The 16,812-nt window shown below is 51.7% G+C and overlaps 2 protein-coding genes across 3 annotated transcripts in view; both read left to right on the forward strand.

Annotated features, from left to right (window-relative positions):
- Positions 1-4,657, forward strand: part of KIF1A (kinesin family member 1A) — a 36,308-nt gene extending 31,651 nt beyond the window's left edge. The window contains 5 exon segments of the mRNA XM_050977946.1: positions 24-148; positions 281-427; positions 545-737; positions 816-934; positions 1,931-4,657. Coding sequence (XP_050833903.1) covers positions 24-148; positions 281-427; positions 545-737; positions 816-934; positions 1,931-1,973 — 627 coding nt within the window. The 3' untranslated portion in view covers positions 1,974-4,657.
- Positions 4,658-4,954: 297 nt separating this feature from the next.
- ILKAP (ILK associated serine/threonine phosphatase) lies at positions 4,955-16,398 on the forward strand. 2 transcript variants are annotated; one of them, XM_030227297.2, is made up of 12 exons: positions 4,955-5,097; positions 5,685-5,750; positions 6,162-6,218; positions 7,025-7,147; positions 8,024-8,150; positions 8,956-9,062; positions 9,532-9,625; positions 11,362-11,449; positions 12,652-12,773; positions 14,478-14,597; positions 15,883-15,964; positions 16,138-16,398. In XM_030227297.2, exons 1-12 carry the CDS (start codon positions 5,055-5,057, stop codon positions 16,276-16,278), a joined length of 1,170 nt encoding a protein of 389 aa, XP_030083157.1. In that variant the 5' UTR covers positions 4,955-5,054; the 3' UTR covers positions 16,279-16,398. The 2 variants fall into 2 exon arrangements, with proteins under 2 accessions (XP_030083157.1, XP_030083158.1); XM_030227298.2 differs by lacking the exon at positions 5,685-5,750 and having other exon boundaries at positions 5,000-5,097.
- Positions 16,399-16,812: the final 414 nt, after the last annotated feature.

Genomic DNA, 16,812 nt, shown 5'->3' on the forward strand with positions numbered 1-16,812 from the left:
TTCACACCTCTTTTACTCCACAGCTGTCTGAAATGTCCGTGACCTTGATGAGAGACCCTTCCATGCCAGCTCTTGGGGTCACCACTCTCACCCCCTCCTCGACCTGCCCATCACTGGTGGAAGGATGTTACAATGCCATGGAGGTCAGGTAAGAAGCTGGCTGGGAGGTTCTGGTGACATATCCCAAGCCGAGCAGCTGTATCACTGGGACACGGTCCTCGTCTATGGGTGTTCCCTAGCCATCACTCTTCCTACATTCCATCCTCTTCTCCTTCCCCAGACCCCCCCAAGTTTCCTCCAGGGCAGAGAGCCCCGATCTGGAGCCTGTGGTAGAAGGAGAGCAGAAGAAGTCCCCAGCCTGCCGGCCTGAGGAGGAGAAGGAGCCCCAGCGGTTGCTGGTGCCTGACATCCAGGAGATTCGAGTCAGGTAGGAGCAACCGGGGCAGCCAGCAAGGGGGAGCACCTATGGCCAGGGGGCCCATGCCCCACCACTGCCACCTCCTCATGGTCTGTATCCCACCCCTTCCCTTGATCCCTTCTGCAGTCCCATCGTCTCCAAAAAGGGCTACCTGCACTTCCTGGAGCCTCACACCAATGGATGGGTGAAACGTTTCGTGGTGGTCCGGCGTCCGTATGTCTACATCTACAACTCGGACAAGGATGCGGTCGAGAGAGCCATACTCAACCTCTCCAAGGCCCAGGTGGAGTACAGTGAGGACCAGCAGGCCATGCTCAAGGTAGGGCACTGGGAGCCAGCCCCACTCTGCTCACCCCACTGAGTGAAGCACTAAGCTCTGGCTCTTCTCCCCCCGCAGACCCCGAACACATTTGCGGTGTGCACGGAGCACCGGGGCATCCTGCTGCAGGCGAGCAGTGACAAAGACATGCACGACTGGCTCTACGCTTTCAACCCTCTCCTGGCTGGATCCATAAGGTACCAGGGGCAGCTGGGGGAAGGGGGATGCACAGAAGCCATTGCTGGGGGGGCTGCAGGCTCTCAGTGCTTTCCTGCTACAACCCCAGCTGGGTGTGAGGAGCATCTCCTGTGCAGAGCTGTGCCTGGACAGGCTTTCAGCTGGCAGAACTTGGACCATATTAATTTTGAATTCAGCTCATCCACATTTAAATGCTTCAGTCTAGGGCCAGATTCCAGGTGGTACAGAGATGTGGTTGTGCTGAGCTCAAAGCAGCATCCATGCCTGGTGGCAGACCCTCTGGCCTGTCACTGTTCTTGAGACCATCCCACGGAGGTTTTGAGTCTGTTAAGGAAACTTCCCTGTCTCACCATCCTGGAGTCACTCTGGAAGTCACACGTGCACCACCTGAGCTGGGACTGAGGCCCCTTCCCAGCAGGTGGTCCTAGTGAGCTGAAAGGGGCCTTGCTTGACTTCCTACACTCACACACAAGGTTTCCTAACTGGCTCAGTCACAGGTTTCCCACAGCAGAGTCTCAGACATCTCGATCCTTTAAATAATTTAAACATGGTGCAATAACAAAATAACAGCTGGAGCTGGGTGCCTCTGAGAAAGCACCCTGAACAAAGGGAACCCTGGGCTTTTAGACCCTCTTAGTCTAAGGGCAGTCTCCCTGTGCCCTTTGTTATGCAAACGATCGGCAGTTCACAGGCTCTGGCCTCAGGCTGCCACCCCTGCAGCTCAAATCGCAGCTGCCACACCAAGCTACCTGCACTAAATGTTTTCATTCCTCAACAAGACCATCCCATGGACTTCTTGAGATCACCTCAAGTGGCAGGACTAGGGGAATAGGAATAAATGCACAGAAATCTGTGTGCTCTGGCTAAAGAGACTTTAGTTCTATATCCCTCCAGCTCTCTGGATTCAAGTATCAGCCTGGACACTGAACCTGGGAGTCCACACCTCTCCTTGTCCAAATTTTTTAACACCTTTTGTCCCTTGTTTTCCAAATCAGATCCAAGCTGTCCAGAAGGAGAACAGCCCAGATGAGAATCTAACCTGAAAAACACCCTCCACCTCATCCGTCTGCCAACAGGATCAAGATAGCTGATTCTGTCTGAAGACTCCCCATGTTAATATCTGATCTTTCACACCATCTGCTGCCCCAGCTCTCTGCTCCATGGAAGGATCTGTTTAGATTCACAGCTTCACAGGGGAAACTCACTTCTGTTTGTAGCTGCAAAAGCCTGGACCCGCCTGGGCAGGATTCCTTGTGCACGTGCCATCTTCTGCCTGTCCCTCCATGGGTGACCTTCATATCACACCATCTAACGCTCCAAAAAAGGTCCCTATCAGAGGGGAGGGAGTGAGAAGGGTGGTTTTGGCTTAAAGCTTGTCTTTGATCTAGAGAGATGGGAATGCAGTAAAGCTCAGAGCTGGGAGAGCAGGAGGAATTGCCCTCAGGCGAAGGGAAAGTGGTACTTTAGATGTGGGGTTTCCCTAATTTACCGGTGTTTCTGCAAGAGACAGCAGAGTAAGATCAGGTGTCAGTACTTTAAGATTATATTTATAAAGTATTTATTTCTATTTACATCACAAAAATCCCCTAGGTTGAGTCCTGGGCCCCAGCCAATGCCTCCCCCAGGCAGGGGAGAGCCTTGGTGCTGGGCCTGGCTTACAGAGATGCCTTCCCAGGACACCCCTGGCTTGTGCCTGGCAGCAGTGCAGCTCTCACCCTCACTCCATGCCCTACCCCAACTATTTGCTTTGCCTTCCCCTACAGCTTAAACTACTTTTCCCCTGAGCAGTGGCCAGACAGCCCACCATGTCTTCCCAAAGAAGGCAATTCCTACCTGTCCCATCTACCTCTGGAAGGGAGGAGCCCAGAGTCTCAGCTGGCCAGGGCACCCGTGTCCCTGCAGGTGGGTCACTGCACTTTGGAGCTTGGTCCTACTGGAGGGAAAAGGAGAGCGCTGGGTATGGCTCTGACTGTCACCCCATGCTGGGCCACCCTTTCCAACAAAAAGCACTTGGGCCACCTCCCCTATCCCAGATTGGGACCTCCAGGTGTCTCATCCAAAGGGATTTCCCACTCTTAGGGCAGGATGCCAAGGATCCCAACCCTGCAGGGAGTGTGGAGGTTCAGATGGAATGGGAAAATTCCCCAGGAGCCATGACTAGGAATGACTATCCCACCCTACAGGATTCTTCTTGCCCTTTCCCAAAAGGGCTTGCACACCCCTTCTTCTCCCAGCAGGATGATGAACTCAAAGCAGATCAAAGGGTGTCAGGATGGGGATGGGGCTTATTTTTTTCTGTTATAGCTGGTGTTTTCTCACTCTTCCTCTGCTGCAGAAGCGAGCACCCACCTACCCCCACCTTGCCTCCATCAGCATGTTAATCTGGGGGCTTCCAGCATCGGAGGTGTTTTGCTGAAAAGACCTTCTTCCTCCAGCCATCACTGCTTCCCACCTCCTCCAGCAGCAGCTCTCTCTCTTCTCCCATCTCTCACTCATGACTAGATGTTTTTGTTCAGGGCTTCCCAAGTGGCCAGCAGCATCTGGCACAGCTCCGTGCTGGAAGCTGAGCATCTTCCTCCGTGCATCTCCCAGGCACCCCCCCAGCTCTGCTGTCTCCTGTCCAGCACGGCTGCGCCTTGGCTCTGCCACATCTCCCTGCACTGTCTGTGGGGTGTGTGTGTTTGAGTGTGTGTGTGTGTGTGTGTGTGTGGGACGTGGTGCTGTCTTCTCGTTATACTCGTGTTGTGGGGGGCACGGATAGGCAGGGACGTGGCAGAGGAGTAGAGGCTTGCACTGGCCCCCTTGCTGCATATCAGGCACCCTTTAGCTTGGGTTTCAGGTGGCAGAAAGAGTCTGGGGATTCTTCTTGAGCACATGCTGGTTCTGCCTGGCCTTGCCACAGTTCCTTGGGCATCTTACCCAATTACTACAGCCCAAATCTGCAGTGGGGCTGCTCCTCTCAGCCCAGCTCCCCTGCCCAGGACAACATCCCCAGCAAACTGGGCTATTTTCCCCTCTGTGATCCTTTCAGACCTGAAGGCCGGCTTGTCCCCTTTCTGTATGAAGAGGTGGCAGCCTGGAGGTACAGAGAGGCTGAGCTGGGGCAATGCAGGGGCCCAGGCTGCAACACCCTGGCTCCCGTGCTCTGAGCAAGAACTAGTTAGTACCATCCCAAATGTCACTGCAAGGGGCTCAGAGTGGAGATACAGGGAGTACCTGAGGGGAGGCTCCTCCAGAATGGAGGCAGCTTCTGGCAGAGATGGGACCAGTGTCTGTCAGGGACCAGACACAGGTTCACCGGCCAGGGCTGTGTGGTGCTGTCTGTGCCATAGACAAGACGCAGCCAGCTGAAGGGCACCCTCCAGCCAGAGCCGAACCGTGCCTGAGGCCAGCAAACCTGCAGAGCAGACGGCTCGGCTGGAGGTGGGAGCCGAGGCAAACAGAGCTGCCCGCTGGATGCGGCACGCGGGCCGCCTGCCATCTCACAGCGGCGCTCTGACCGCTCCTCGGCACGGCCCTGGCCCCATCCCCTCGGCAAGGAATGCACACCGGAGCTTCAAGCACGACGAAAGCCCAATCGGAAGGGAAACTGCACAGGGCAGCGGGTGGCACGGAAGGCAGGCGGGCATCGGCGGGCGGGCCGGGGCCAGAGGAGGAGGGAGGCCGCACTCCCCGCTCTCCGGTTCCCGCCGGCGCTCCCTGCCGTGTGCCAGGGGGGCAGTACTGCGGGTCCTGGCCGTCCGTGCGCACGTGAGGCTTGTTCGGTTCTGAAATAAATGTCGCATTTAACGCAATTCCCGTGCGCTGAGCGTCCTCTTCGGCGCGGGGGGGGTGGCGGCAGGGACGGGACGGGGCGGGAGCGGCACTGAGGGCGGGCAGCACCCACCGCCACTGAGGGGCGCCCCCTCGCGGGCCTGCTCAACACGGCGGAGTAAGGGGCGGGGCGACGGTGCTGACTGACAGCGCGACCGCGCCTGCGATTGGTGGAGGAGGCGGTCACGTGTCGTTGTGGGCGGGACCGGCGCGGTGCTTCCGCTGCCGCCGGGGCGCAGGCCCGTTTCCGGCCCGCCGCGGGTGCGGGTTGGGCCGGCGGCGGGCGGGCGGGAGCGAGCGGCGGCCATGGATCTGTTCGGGGACCTGCCCGAGCCCGGCGCCGCCGCGGGTGAGGCCGCGACCCGCTCGGGCCCGCGCTGTCCGTCGGGCATGCCCGGCCGCGGCCCGTGGGCTCTCCTGAGGGGCTGCGGGCCCCGGCGGGCCTGCTGCAGCTCGGCCGTGGGCAGCGTGGCTCCGCGCACAGCCGGGCCGCCACCACGGGGAGCTTGAGGGGTGAGGGGGAGGGTGAGGGGACGGGTTAAAAATCGCTGGAGAAACTGCCGGGTTTGGTGGGTTTTGTGGTTTTGTTTTCCCCCGGGACTCGCCCCCCTGCAGTTTACACCGTGTTTTTTGCATGTTCTGTGTGAACTGCTGCTCCCTGCGGTTTAGACCATGTTGGAGCCTTGCCTCTCACTGTGCTGCTGAGCTTAGTGGATTGCTAGCAAAAAAAAAGCCCCAAAAACCTGTTCTCAAGACAAAAGTTCACCTCAGCTCCATGCAGGGTTATTTAGCTTGTGTAGCAGCTGCTAAAATTACAGATGGAAGTAAGGCTCTCCTGGTTTACCACACGTGTGCTGGCTTGGGGACAGTCCTTTCAGAGCAGCTCTCCCCAGCAGTGCCTGCCCTGGTTCCTTACTCTGCCCTGGTGCCTTGCAGGGAAAGATGCCCCAAAAGGGCCTCTGCTGTTCGATGATCTCCCACCATCCAGCAGTGCTGACTCAGGTATGGGTGCTCTGTTCCTACCATGAAAACCAAACTACCATTAGTTTGGTTTTCCCTGTTTTCTGCATCAGCATCTCTTTCAAATGAAATGTGTGTAAATCCTGTTCTTTGTTAGGCAGAATAAAGACATTAGGGTTATCAGTGCTGGCACGCAGACCAGCTGCATCCTGTTTGGTTTTTTGTGACCAGGGTGTTATAGATGTTCCACATATATTCTATGAAACATTCTGTAAAAATGTTCCCTGGAGCAAATGCAAAGTCTGGATTTGCCCGACTAGTAATGAAGTAGAAATTTGGCTCTCTTTGGAAAACTAACAAAATTTCTTCACCTCAGGAGAGACATAGGCAAAGCAGCATTCCCTGAAAGGAACAAAGGTATTTAATTGTTTTTGTCTTCTTCTTGTGCTCCAGGAAAAGAAGGCTCTTTGCTCTTTGATGGTCTCCCACCAGCCAGCAGTGGTGACCCAGGTAAGGAGCTGTGTCCCTCCTCAGCCTCTGCTGAGCCACCCCACTCTGGGAAAAGCCCACAGTGCAGCCTGTTGTGTTGGACACATAGCAAGTTAACCTGGTGCTTATTTCTCCAGTCCAGAATTGGCTGACACATTGCATGGCAATTTGTGCCCCAATTGTTTAAATCAGGATCCTGAATCTTAAAATCAGGCCTGTTCCCAGAAGTACATTCCTGTCTTCTGGGGACCATGGTTCTCTGTCTGAAAGGTCCCTGCTTGGGTAGGGGAAGTGCCCTGGTGCAGCCACTGCCCTGGCTGCTGCTCTGGCAAGGCTTTCTGCATGCAGCCATGTGCTTGCTGTCACCTGGGAGGAGCTGAGATGATTCATTCTACCCATAGGAGCCTGAATCTCCAGAAGGACAAAGCCAGAGTTCTGACATCAGGTTTTTGCTTGCTAGCTTTAATTTGTAGCCTTTTTCTGAGCCTTCTAAAAAATATGCACCTTCAGAGTAATAAAATAAGTTCCTTTGCATTGTTGTGGGCAGAGATCAGAGAGGAAAATAATAATAATAATGTAGAAATGTTCCAGCCTGTAGCATTAACTTCCTGAGCAATTACCTTAAAAACAAAACAGAACAAAAAAGCCTGGTAGCTAAGGAATAAAGCCTTGGGTTGTTCAGTAATAACTCTGGTCACTTAATGCTGTGTGAGTGTGTGAGCCTGCACTCCTGAGTGTGCTTTGGTATAAAAGGACTGGCTGCTGAATTTGTGCAAGTAAAACAGTCCTGGAACACCTGAGTCACCTGCATCTTTGCTTTCTTTCAGCCTCCAGTGCTGAGCAAGTCTCATCAGCAGAGAGCCAAGAGAAAGGACAGAAGAGAAAATCCTTGGAGGAGGAGGAAGAGAAGAATGGCAGGGAAGAACTTGTGGAAAAGAAAGTTTGTAAAGGTTTTCAGACAGTTTGAAAACAAATGTACTCAATTTGTACTTTTGGCGTTGGGCTGAGTAAGTCCAGTACAAAGCTAAGCTTTGGTTCTTCAGTCTGCTTGCCTTTTTAGCCTCTTGTAGAGAACAAACAGGGGTCTGTGGCAGCTCCTTGAGCCTCCTGGCTCTGTCTGTCTCCTTCACCTGGGCCTTCTTTCTGTCCCTGCTGAAGCAGCAGAAGCTGAGCAGCAGGCACCTCAGCACTGTTAGAATAGGTGCTTGTGCTGCCAAGAGGGGGATTGGGTGTGGACCTTCTGTAAGGCTGGATCCACACCATTTTCTTTTGCCACATCCACAAATGTCTGCTGGCTGCTAAGGATGCCAGAGAGGGGGACAGACAGGCTTGTTACAGACAGGGCCTTTGGCTTCAGTGTCTGTGTGCTGTGTTGCAGCTTTGGGAGTAAGATGTGTTCAGGGGTACAAAGGAAAGGACACGTCCTGGGAACATCAGACCTGGATTTCCTGTCCTTAGTGCACTCTTTAAAGCTGGGCTTTATTAAGCTGCAGGTTCTGTGCCACATGCTTCCCCTGCCCACCCTGTCCCCTGCCCCTGTTTGGTAAGAGTCCTGTCCAATGCCCAGCAGTCCTGCTTGACTACAGCTGCCTGCCAAAATGAGGGCAGGCTGCTTTTAGAGCTGCTGACCTTGGGGGCACATAAAAACCCGTGTTACAAAGTGCACATGTCCTGGTCAGCAGCAGATGCTAAAGGTTTTGTTGCAGGGCAAGGGCTGCACTGCCAGGACAGGGCTCTGAAAGCTGAGAACTTCCTGGTTTTTAGCCTGAGCTGAGGAGACAGAGGAGTTTGATTTGCATGTGTGTGTCTGCTTTGTTCCCCTTTAGGATCAGTGGGCATTCTTGGACTGAAGGGTTATGTGGCAGAGAGAAAAGGTGAGAGAGAAGACATGCAGGATGCACACGTTATCCTAAACGACATCACCGAGGAGTGCCGGCCTCTGCCCTCCCAAATGTGAGTGGGCCCCAGCTGCCAGAACAGCCATCCTGGGGCTGAGGGAGCCCCAGCTTGCTTCACCTAAGCCCATGGGATGATCCTTTCTGCTTTCAACAGCTGATGCTCTTGTCTACTTGTCTTGTGGTGCATGGTTTGGGCTTGTTATGGGAGACCTGGGGTGAAGCATCAGCAGGCAGTTCACCGGACTGGTGTGTACAAACACCTCCCTTTGAGGGGTGCTTAGTGGATTCAGTCACTGACTTTAGGAGGACCATGAGAGCCTGATAACTCTGGCTGTTGATCCTGTATTACCCAAATGTAAGTGGGTGTGTAAAATGAAAAGAATGTTCTCGAACATCACCTTGATACTGGATTTAGCTTCTGAACTAGTGCTGTCCCAAGAGGATTGTGTTCTGAGAGATCCAAGCTTTTTGTCTGTAGCACAGTTGGAACAAGCTTAGGCATGGAAGGTACTGTAAGATTGTCTAGACTGATGTCTGTAATGCTGGAGAGTTGTAGTGTCCTTGAGGTAAAATGTTTATCTGCTTTTATGCCAAGTTGAGGTCTGTAAACCCTTTAGCCCTTCAGTTTCTTGAGGAGTGCAAAAATTACAAGAAAGTTCTCAGCTCAGTGCTGGAACACGTGAACCATGTAAATGCTGAATATATGAGCTCAGAGACCTGCTACCTTTTGTGCCTTGGAGTGTGGGATTTCTGGTCTGGCTGACACAGGGCAGGGTGGTATGGAGAGGGATGTACTTGTTTCCATTTCCTGGCTTGTGGCCTTTCTCAGCCTCCTCCTGCTGCCTTTTGTTCCCTCACAGCACACGTGTCTCGTACTTCGCTGTCTTTGATGGCCACGGCGGAGTCCGAGCCTCCAAATTTGCAGCACAGAATCTGCACCAAAACCTGATAAAGAAATTTCCTAAAGGTGAGAGGAGTAGAATAAGGGCTGTAGGACAGCCATCACCTTTTCTGCCTTGGCAGTGGGTAGAGAAACTGATCTGTTGGGGTGTAATCCTACAGAACCCATCCCTTATACCCAGAGGGCTTGTAAGGCTGCTGTGTCTGCTGGGGAAGAGGGCTGGAAGCCTTTTTGGCACAAGGGTGCAAGTAGCCAGTTCTGACTCACTAAACAAGTGTGGGATGTGCTGTTGCCAGTTTTGGCAGTGCCACATCAAGTGTGAAAATACTCCTGTGGTGGAGAGGTTTTATGTCAAAAACTCTCCACATACACTACTGCATGGATTTCTGGTAGGGTAAGCCCAGGATGTGCCCCAGCTGCTCTGCAGAGTCCAAGAGATGCACTGCCTGACTGAATGTTGGATGAGCAAAGGGACAGACTAGGATAGATCAGGTATGTTCTACTTGGAGCTTAGTTGCTGTTTTCTGTCTGACAGGTGAGGTAGCCAGCGTGGAAAAAACTGTGAAGAGATGCCTTTTGGACACCTTCAAACATACAGATGAGGAGTTTCTAAAGCAGGCATCCAGCCAGTAAGTGTAAATCTTTGTGTTCATTTGTATTTCTTAATGTGCATCTCTGAGGTCTGAGTTGTGAGCAGGGCAGAGGAAACCTTCCTCGTGTCATTCCTGTGCTTTGGCAAAACTCCACACAACTCCACTGTGCCAGGCTATGCCTCTGCCAGCTGAGTGCTTGCTAGAACTAGACCATGGCATGTTCCACTCTTACTCTGTGGTAGGTGGTCTATAGGATCCCTTACACTAAAATGTTTCTCCAAAGGAAGGAAGCAAAGCAGGTCCAAGGACCACCTCTGTCCTTAACAGGGACAATCCTGGATTGTTTGATTTCTTTTTAAAGACTTGCCATGTTGCTGAAGGGACTTGTCCTGTACTGCCTGAGGTGGGATCTGTCTGTTAATGGCAGCAGTGTGTGGCAGGAGGGGCTCTGTAAAGGCCACTAAGCTTTCTTTAAAACTCTGCTTGTCAGGCTGGAACACATCCCTGAGGTAGCTTTTAATGCCCTGTGTTGAAAGACCTACATCTCCCAGTGTAAATTTAAATCTTGCTTTCTTCAACTCTTTAGAAAACAGACGTTGATGAAGAATGTCCCTCTGTGGGGTAAATGCCAGCCTGCCTTGCAGCTGGGTGTGGAGTGCCAAGCACCCTTCTCTGTCTCTGCTGAACTGACACACCAAATGTGTGGGCTAGGGAAGATACAGATTGCATTTCAAGCACAGTCACTTTGTTACCAATCCTTTACACGCATTTGGTTTGGGTTTTTTACTGTTCATTTCACAGTGACACCTTCCTCACATATGGAGACTGTTGATGCATTTGATTCCCTGAATATTTTCAGTTCTAAGTAAATTGCAAACTGGCTCAGTCTCTTAAGCCTAATCAGAGCAACAAGTTTGACTAGGCAAAAGGAGGATGCTTTCTTGAGCCTGTCACAGTAGTGCCTTTCTCAAACCAGCCTCTGGTCAGAAACATGACTTTTGGCAAAGGATTGTTAGCAGTAGCTGTATTGATGGTGAAATGAATCATGTTCATGCAGCCACACCTTCAGAGTAAGGGAAAACTGGGTGAAATATGTCTAGAAATTAGTCTCTCAGTGCTAGTTTCAGTGGAGAATGGCATCATAGCCATGCTTTTTCGTGGACAGGACTAGTCTGGCAGCTGTAATCTAAGAAATGCTTCTCATTTTACCTACAGCTCCAGAGATAAAAGCTTAACTACAGGGAGTGAAACAGGAGGAGAGCAACTGAAGGAGTGGTGGTGCTGCTGATGAGGTGGGGTGGTGAGGGCTGAGGTGGGGGAAGGAGCAGGGGTACTGTGGAAAAAGGAGGGAAATGTAAGCAAAAAAGAAGGAAATTCTGCTGTAGTGTTTTGCTCCAAAGAAGAAGCTTCCCAAGGAGGAGTGTGGGGTGTTTGTTTGCTCATGATGCTGTAGTTTTGAACAGCCATCAGGGCTGAGCCTGTTCTGCTCACACATGGGAGCTGAGTGTGAGGAAGAGTTGGTGTGGGAGCTGTGGCTGGCAGTATTTGCACCAGCTGGGCATTGGCTGTGCATTCAGAGATCTGTAATCTGTGTAGTTCCTCTGTCCCTCTCCAGTTTGCTGTTTATCACCAACCTGAGCTGCTAGCAGGCAGCTGCTGTGGGCTTGTGCTACCCTGATTGCTGGACACTCTTTGAGTCCCCAAGAACACTCTGTAACTTCTTCTTAAGTGTTGTTTTACCCCTTTAGTAATCTCATTTTTGTTCCCCTCAGGAAGCCAGCATGGAAGGATGGCTCCACAGCTACTTGTGTCTTAGCTGTTGACAATATTCTCTACATAGCCAACCTTGGGGACAGCCGGGTAAGCAGAATGGAGAGCACTGGTGGCATGCCCAGAGCTTTGTAGGGTTTTTGTTTGTTTGTTTGGGATGTCTGAGTTGTCATGAGCTACTCAATTGTTCCTGCAAAGCATCTTGTTTTGGGTGGATACAAAGTACTTCTGTATTGTCTCCCATAGTGTAAAACAGTAGTGTGTGAAAGCTCTCTCTTGGTGTGCTAAATATCTCACAGTATCAAGAAGAGAATCTTTGAATATTTCAGTTGGAAGGGACCTATGACAATCATCTGGTCCAACTGCTTGACCACTTCAGGGCTGCCCTAAAGTTATACCACTGCTCAAATGCCTCTTAAACACTGACAGTCTGGGGCATCAACCCTCTCTCCAGGAAGCCTGGTGCAGGATTTGATTATATGCTCTATAAAGAAACACTTCCTAATGTTCAGCCTGAACCTCCCCTGGCCCTGCTTTGAGAGCAGCATTCCCATGAGATCAGCACTTCCCTCTCCATGCCCCCTCCTCAGGAAGCTGCAGAGGGGGATGAGGCTGTCCCTCAGCCTCCTTCTCTCCAAAGCAGACAAACCCAGAGCCCTCAGCCTCCTCCCAGGTCACACCTCCCAGCCCCAGTGTGGGTCTCACCTTCTGGACACGCTCAAGCCCCTTCCCCCAATCTGTGACCCTGGAGCTCTCTGGCTGAGGCTGCCCAGAGCTGAGCACAGCCAGGCCATGCCCTCTCCTCTGTCGGTGTCCCCAAGATGCCACCTGTCCTCCTGGCCATGGGTCCTGCTGAGCTGCTGCCCCCAGCACCCCCAGACCCTTCCAGAGGCTGCTCCCAAGCCTCTCCTCTCCCAGCTCACCCTCGTGCTCAGCCTTGCTGCACCCTGGGTGCAGAACCCAGCACTTGGACTCAGCAATTCTGTGCCACTGGCATTGCCCCGTGGGGCATCTGTGCAGATCCCTCTGCAAGGCCTCTCATCCCTCCAGAGAGTCCACAGCACTCCCAGTTTGGTATCACCAGCAAACTTGGTAATGCTGCATTCCACTCTTGCATCCAGATCACTGATAAAAGCACTGAGCAGCACCTCCTGCCTAGGAACGAGCCCTGAGAAACAGCCCTGGCCACCAGTCCGTGGCCTGTTGTAGCACCACTCCCTGCAGTTTGGGCTCTCTCAAGAAGCTTTGCTGCAGCTGGGTCGTTGTTTGATGGTGCTCTTTTGTCAGCACAGGCGATTCTGTGTCGTTACAATGAGGAGGGTCAGAAGCACACAGCCCTGAGCCTCAGCAAGGAGCACAACCCCACCCAGTACGAGGAGCGGATGCGGATACAGAAAGCTGGGGGAAACGTCAGGTGAGTGCCTGAGGGGCCAGTCTAAACCCTAGCCTGGTTTGGGGCCTGAGCATTGAGGTTTTGAAGTTCCCTGAGCCCAGTATGCATCCTGGTTGTGAGAATCTGTTGCTGCTTGAGGCCTGTAAGGATTCAGTTACTGGGGTTGTTGGTGGTTCCCAGAGCCTTAGGATGGCCAGGGCAGGACCCATGGGAAAGCCTGGCAGTGGGATATCAGCACAGGCATGCTTAAGCTTGACCTACAGATTTGGAGCTACGGAGCTGGATTGGATTGTTGAGGAAGTTACTGCTTTCTGCACTCTGTGGTGCTGAACAGAACTCATGTCCTTGCAGCATGACCTCTCCTTGTCCTGTGAGAGGGGGCTTGGTTTGAGAGAGGGCAAAAAGCCCTCAGTGTCCATTGGTGTTGCTCCCCTGGGGTTACTAGATACACTGAGGCTCTCTGCATTAGGAGGGAGTTTTCTGGAGCCAAAATGTGATTATCTTAATGTTCCTGTGCAAAAAGGAGTTCATGGCTGTTTGGGGAGCGGGTGCCAAACACAACAGCTGAGTCTTATTTCCGTGGCTAGGTTCTCTCTCTTCTTTGAAGGCTGTTTCTTGATTTAGTGGCATCTTTACAAAGAGAGGATTCAGTGCAGGTGAAGTATCTTCATGCCTGTGGAAGCAAAATGCACCCAGGGTGGAGAGGGGTGGGCTCAGTTCTGTTATGCTGCCGTGTCTGGAGCGCTTTGTTCCCCTTATCTGTGGGGAGCACATGCTGCCACTTGCACTCAGCACTGATCTCTCTTTGCACATGGCAAAGAGATGACCCAGTGTCTGTTAGCTCCTTCCAGAACTGGTCCCTGAATGCCCGGGAGCCTCTCCCACTGCTTGCACTTCAGTATTTTGGGCCCAAGAGATAAGCCACAAAGTGTGTGAGTGTCAGATCTCTCCTCTGTGACATGCCTTGCTTCTTGCTTTTATCTCAAGCGGGGCTGCTTGGACTAGGAGATGAATGAGCTTTGTGTGTTCTCAGAGAGCACAGAAGAGCCTTTTTGGGGAGAAGATGCTTGGTTGTTGGAAGGGTGAAGTGTGGGAAGCTGCTTCTCCAGGGAGCTTGGTTAGGTAGAAAAGCTTGACAACCCAGAGGTGTTTGCTAAGGGGTGTTGTAATGTAGGTTTCACAGAAACTGCTTGCTGCAATCAGTGGTTACTAAAGGCCAAGTGATCAGGAGCTGAACATGCTGTGTTTCTCACTCCTGGGAACTGCCTGCAGCTGGGCCAGTCTGTAGGGGTTGGTGTCCTCAGACAGGACACAGGAGGGGCTGCTGACTCAGACCTCTTGCCTCTGCCACTCTGCTTCTAGTGAAGAGCAGTTTGTTGGATATCTTGCCAAAAAATCATCTCTATTCAAACTATGCCACCAGGAGTTCAGCTCACATATAATTTTACTGCCCCATTTGCAAGGCTAAGCAGGATTTGAGTTAGGGCAAGGTGACAGAAAACAGCCTTGAAGTCTCCTGACTTCATTTCCTCCTCCCCCTCACTTGTTTCCCCGAGCTTCACACAAACATACAGAATGGGAAGGAGACTTTAAAGGGAAGATTTGAACTTGCTGGGGAAATGGGTCATTATTTGTACAAGCAGATGGGTGCACAATGTCCCCATCAGGCAGTGCAGTGAAATAGACACGTGGGGAGGGCTCTGAGTGCTTTCTTTCCTCGTGCAGGGACGGCAGAGTGCTGGGAGTGCTGGAGGTTTCCCGCTCCATTGGGGATGGCCAGTACAAGCGCTGTGGTGTGATCTCTGTGCCAGATATCAAACGCTGCCAGCTCACACACAATGACAGGTAACGTGTGTCCTTGCACAGGGGCTGTCTGTCCCAGCAGAAACTGCAGAACCCTATTTGCTCTGCTGTGAGAGCCAAGGCACTTCAGACTGATCCCCCCCCAGAATCAGAGGATGCTCTTACTGCCTCTGTCTCTCTGCTTCTGTTCCTTGTTAGAACAGTGGGATAATTGCTGCTCTGCCAAGATGCTGGGAAGGCTCCTCTTGGAGGAACCAGCCTCACAGCAATAGCATACACAAGCCTTAGGTGTCCTCTCTGCTCTGATTAAGCTCACAAATCAGTGTTGAAGCAGGTAGTTGAGGCTTGAGTTCTTGGGTCTCCATTCTGTCCAGGAGTTGTTTTTAGCAGCTGTGGTGCCAATAAATACTTTTGCATTCAGCTGTGATATTTGAAGATTTGAGATACTTTTCCATGATATGATTGGCAACGACAAATTGCAGTGAGCTTTTGTGTCAGTGTGGCCCTGCAGACTCTCAGAGGTGAGAGAGAGTGTAACCCAGTACTGCTGCTTTTTCTGGGATTAGAGCTCCATATCAAGTGATCCACTGAAATATTTCTAAAGATACTCTTGAGTATCATGCACTGAAATGATGTCTTCAGAGGCATGTGCAGACTGACCACTTCTGTAGGTTTGTTGTAGTTTTCCTTGTCCTGCTGACTCTGGTTAGAGCTCCTGGTTAATACAATTCCCTGTGCAGGCAGGGAGTGCACAGCAGGCTGTCTCCCCATCCTAAGGGGGTGCTGCCCTTGCCTTGGGCTTTGTATCTCCTCAACCTTCTGCAGCCTGTGGCAATATTTTGTCAGAGTTTTCTGCTCTGCACAATGACAGTTGCCATGTGCTTTTCTTTTTGAATTTGCATATTTAAATTACTACATACATCAGGAGTGTAGAAATGTAAAGTGATGTACGTGAAGGATTCAGCTTTTTTTCTCTACTCCCTTGCATTAGCTGCTTCACAGGGAAAATACACGAATGAAAAGGACTCAAAGGAAAGAACCAGTTCTTAGAGAAACAATGGAGCATTTGACCAGAATCATATATGATCTTGCCAGTGTTGTAGCACAGCCAGGATGTCCTGATCAAGGTCTTCCATTAGTTGGCTGGCTCTTTGTCCTGTATTTTGAATTGCCATGAACAGTAGGTCCAAGGGATTTTCAGATGAGCTTTTACAGCATCTTCCCTTTCGATCCGAGCATGGATGCTCATAAAATAGATTGGAGTGATATTGTTGTGGTTGAGGAGCCAAAAATTCAGCCTTGGAATCTGTCTCCACTTGATTTCCAGGTTCATTCTGATAGCGTGTGATGGCCTCTTTAAAGTCTTTACACCAGAAGAAGCTGTGAACTTCATAGTGTCCTGCCTGGAGGTGAGGAGAAGGTGGCATGGGGGGCTGGGTTTGTCACTGCAGAGGGCACAAAATGGACTGCCAGAGTGTCCTCTAGTTATCCCCTAGGCTGTGTGCATCTGTTTTGCTTGCCAGTGTTTGGAATATACAATCCCACCTTTGCTGGGAGCAGTGAAATCGCTCTGTCCCAACAGGATAAGAATATCCAGATGAGAGAAGGGAGGCTGGAGGCCGACGCTCGCTACGAGGCCGCGTGTAACCGGCTGGCCAGCAAGGCCGTGCAGCGCGGCTCGGCCGACAACGTCACCGTCATGCTGGTCCGGATAGAGCACTGAGGGACCTGCTGTGCTGCTGCCTGCAGGGAGGGGACAGCTCTGAGTGCATGCATGTGTGCCTGGGGGAGGCTGGCTCCTGCTGGGTGCTCTTCAGTGTAAATAAAGATGGGTTTTTTCTAATAGGGTGATGTCGCTCTAGAGCACGACAGGGCGCAAAGCACCAAGACTCAGTCAGAAAGGTGTACAAGAGAGATTTATTATAGCAACGTGTTGCTTTTATAGTTTTTCAAGATATTTACATTTTCTTAACAGACACATTCACTGCCCATTGGTCATGAGAAAGAAACAAAGTTCTTAATAGGTGAACAAGGAGCTGCATCATGCTGTGAGCCAGCTAAAGTCTGTATCTTTTAACTTTCTCTCCTTCATCATGTCACTATGGTGACAGCCTTGGTGTCTTCCTCAAGAGAGATACGGGGCTTTCCTTATCTTTAGGAAGCCTTTGCTGGCTCACAAGAACAGCACAAAATGCCTTTCCTACAGGTTTAGCTCACTTAGTGCTAGGGTTGAATGTCGTGGCAAACGCAGTGAATT

This window comes from Serinus canaria, chromosome 9, assembly GCF_022539315.1.
Source record: "Serinus canaria isolate serCan28SL12 chromosome 9, serCan2020, whole genome shotgun sequence".
NCBI lineage: Eukaryota > Metazoa > Chordata > Aves > Passeriformes > Fringillidae > Serinus > Serinus canaria.

Excerpts from the sequence above, each read along its gene's own strand:
- ILKAP (XM_030227297.2), top strand. The coding sequence starts at position 5,055 with ATGGATCTGTTCGGGGACCTGCCCGAGCCCGGCGCCGCCGCGG. Across the intron at positions 9,626-11,361 it reads CTAAAGCAGGCATCCAGCCA|GAAGCCAGCATGGAAGGATG; the intron begins GTAAGTGTAAAT and ends TGTTCCCCTCAG. Across the intron at positions 14,598-15,882 it reads CAGCTCACACACAATGACAG|GTTCATTCTGATAGCGTGTG; the intron begins GTAACGTGTGTC and ends CTTGATTTCCAG.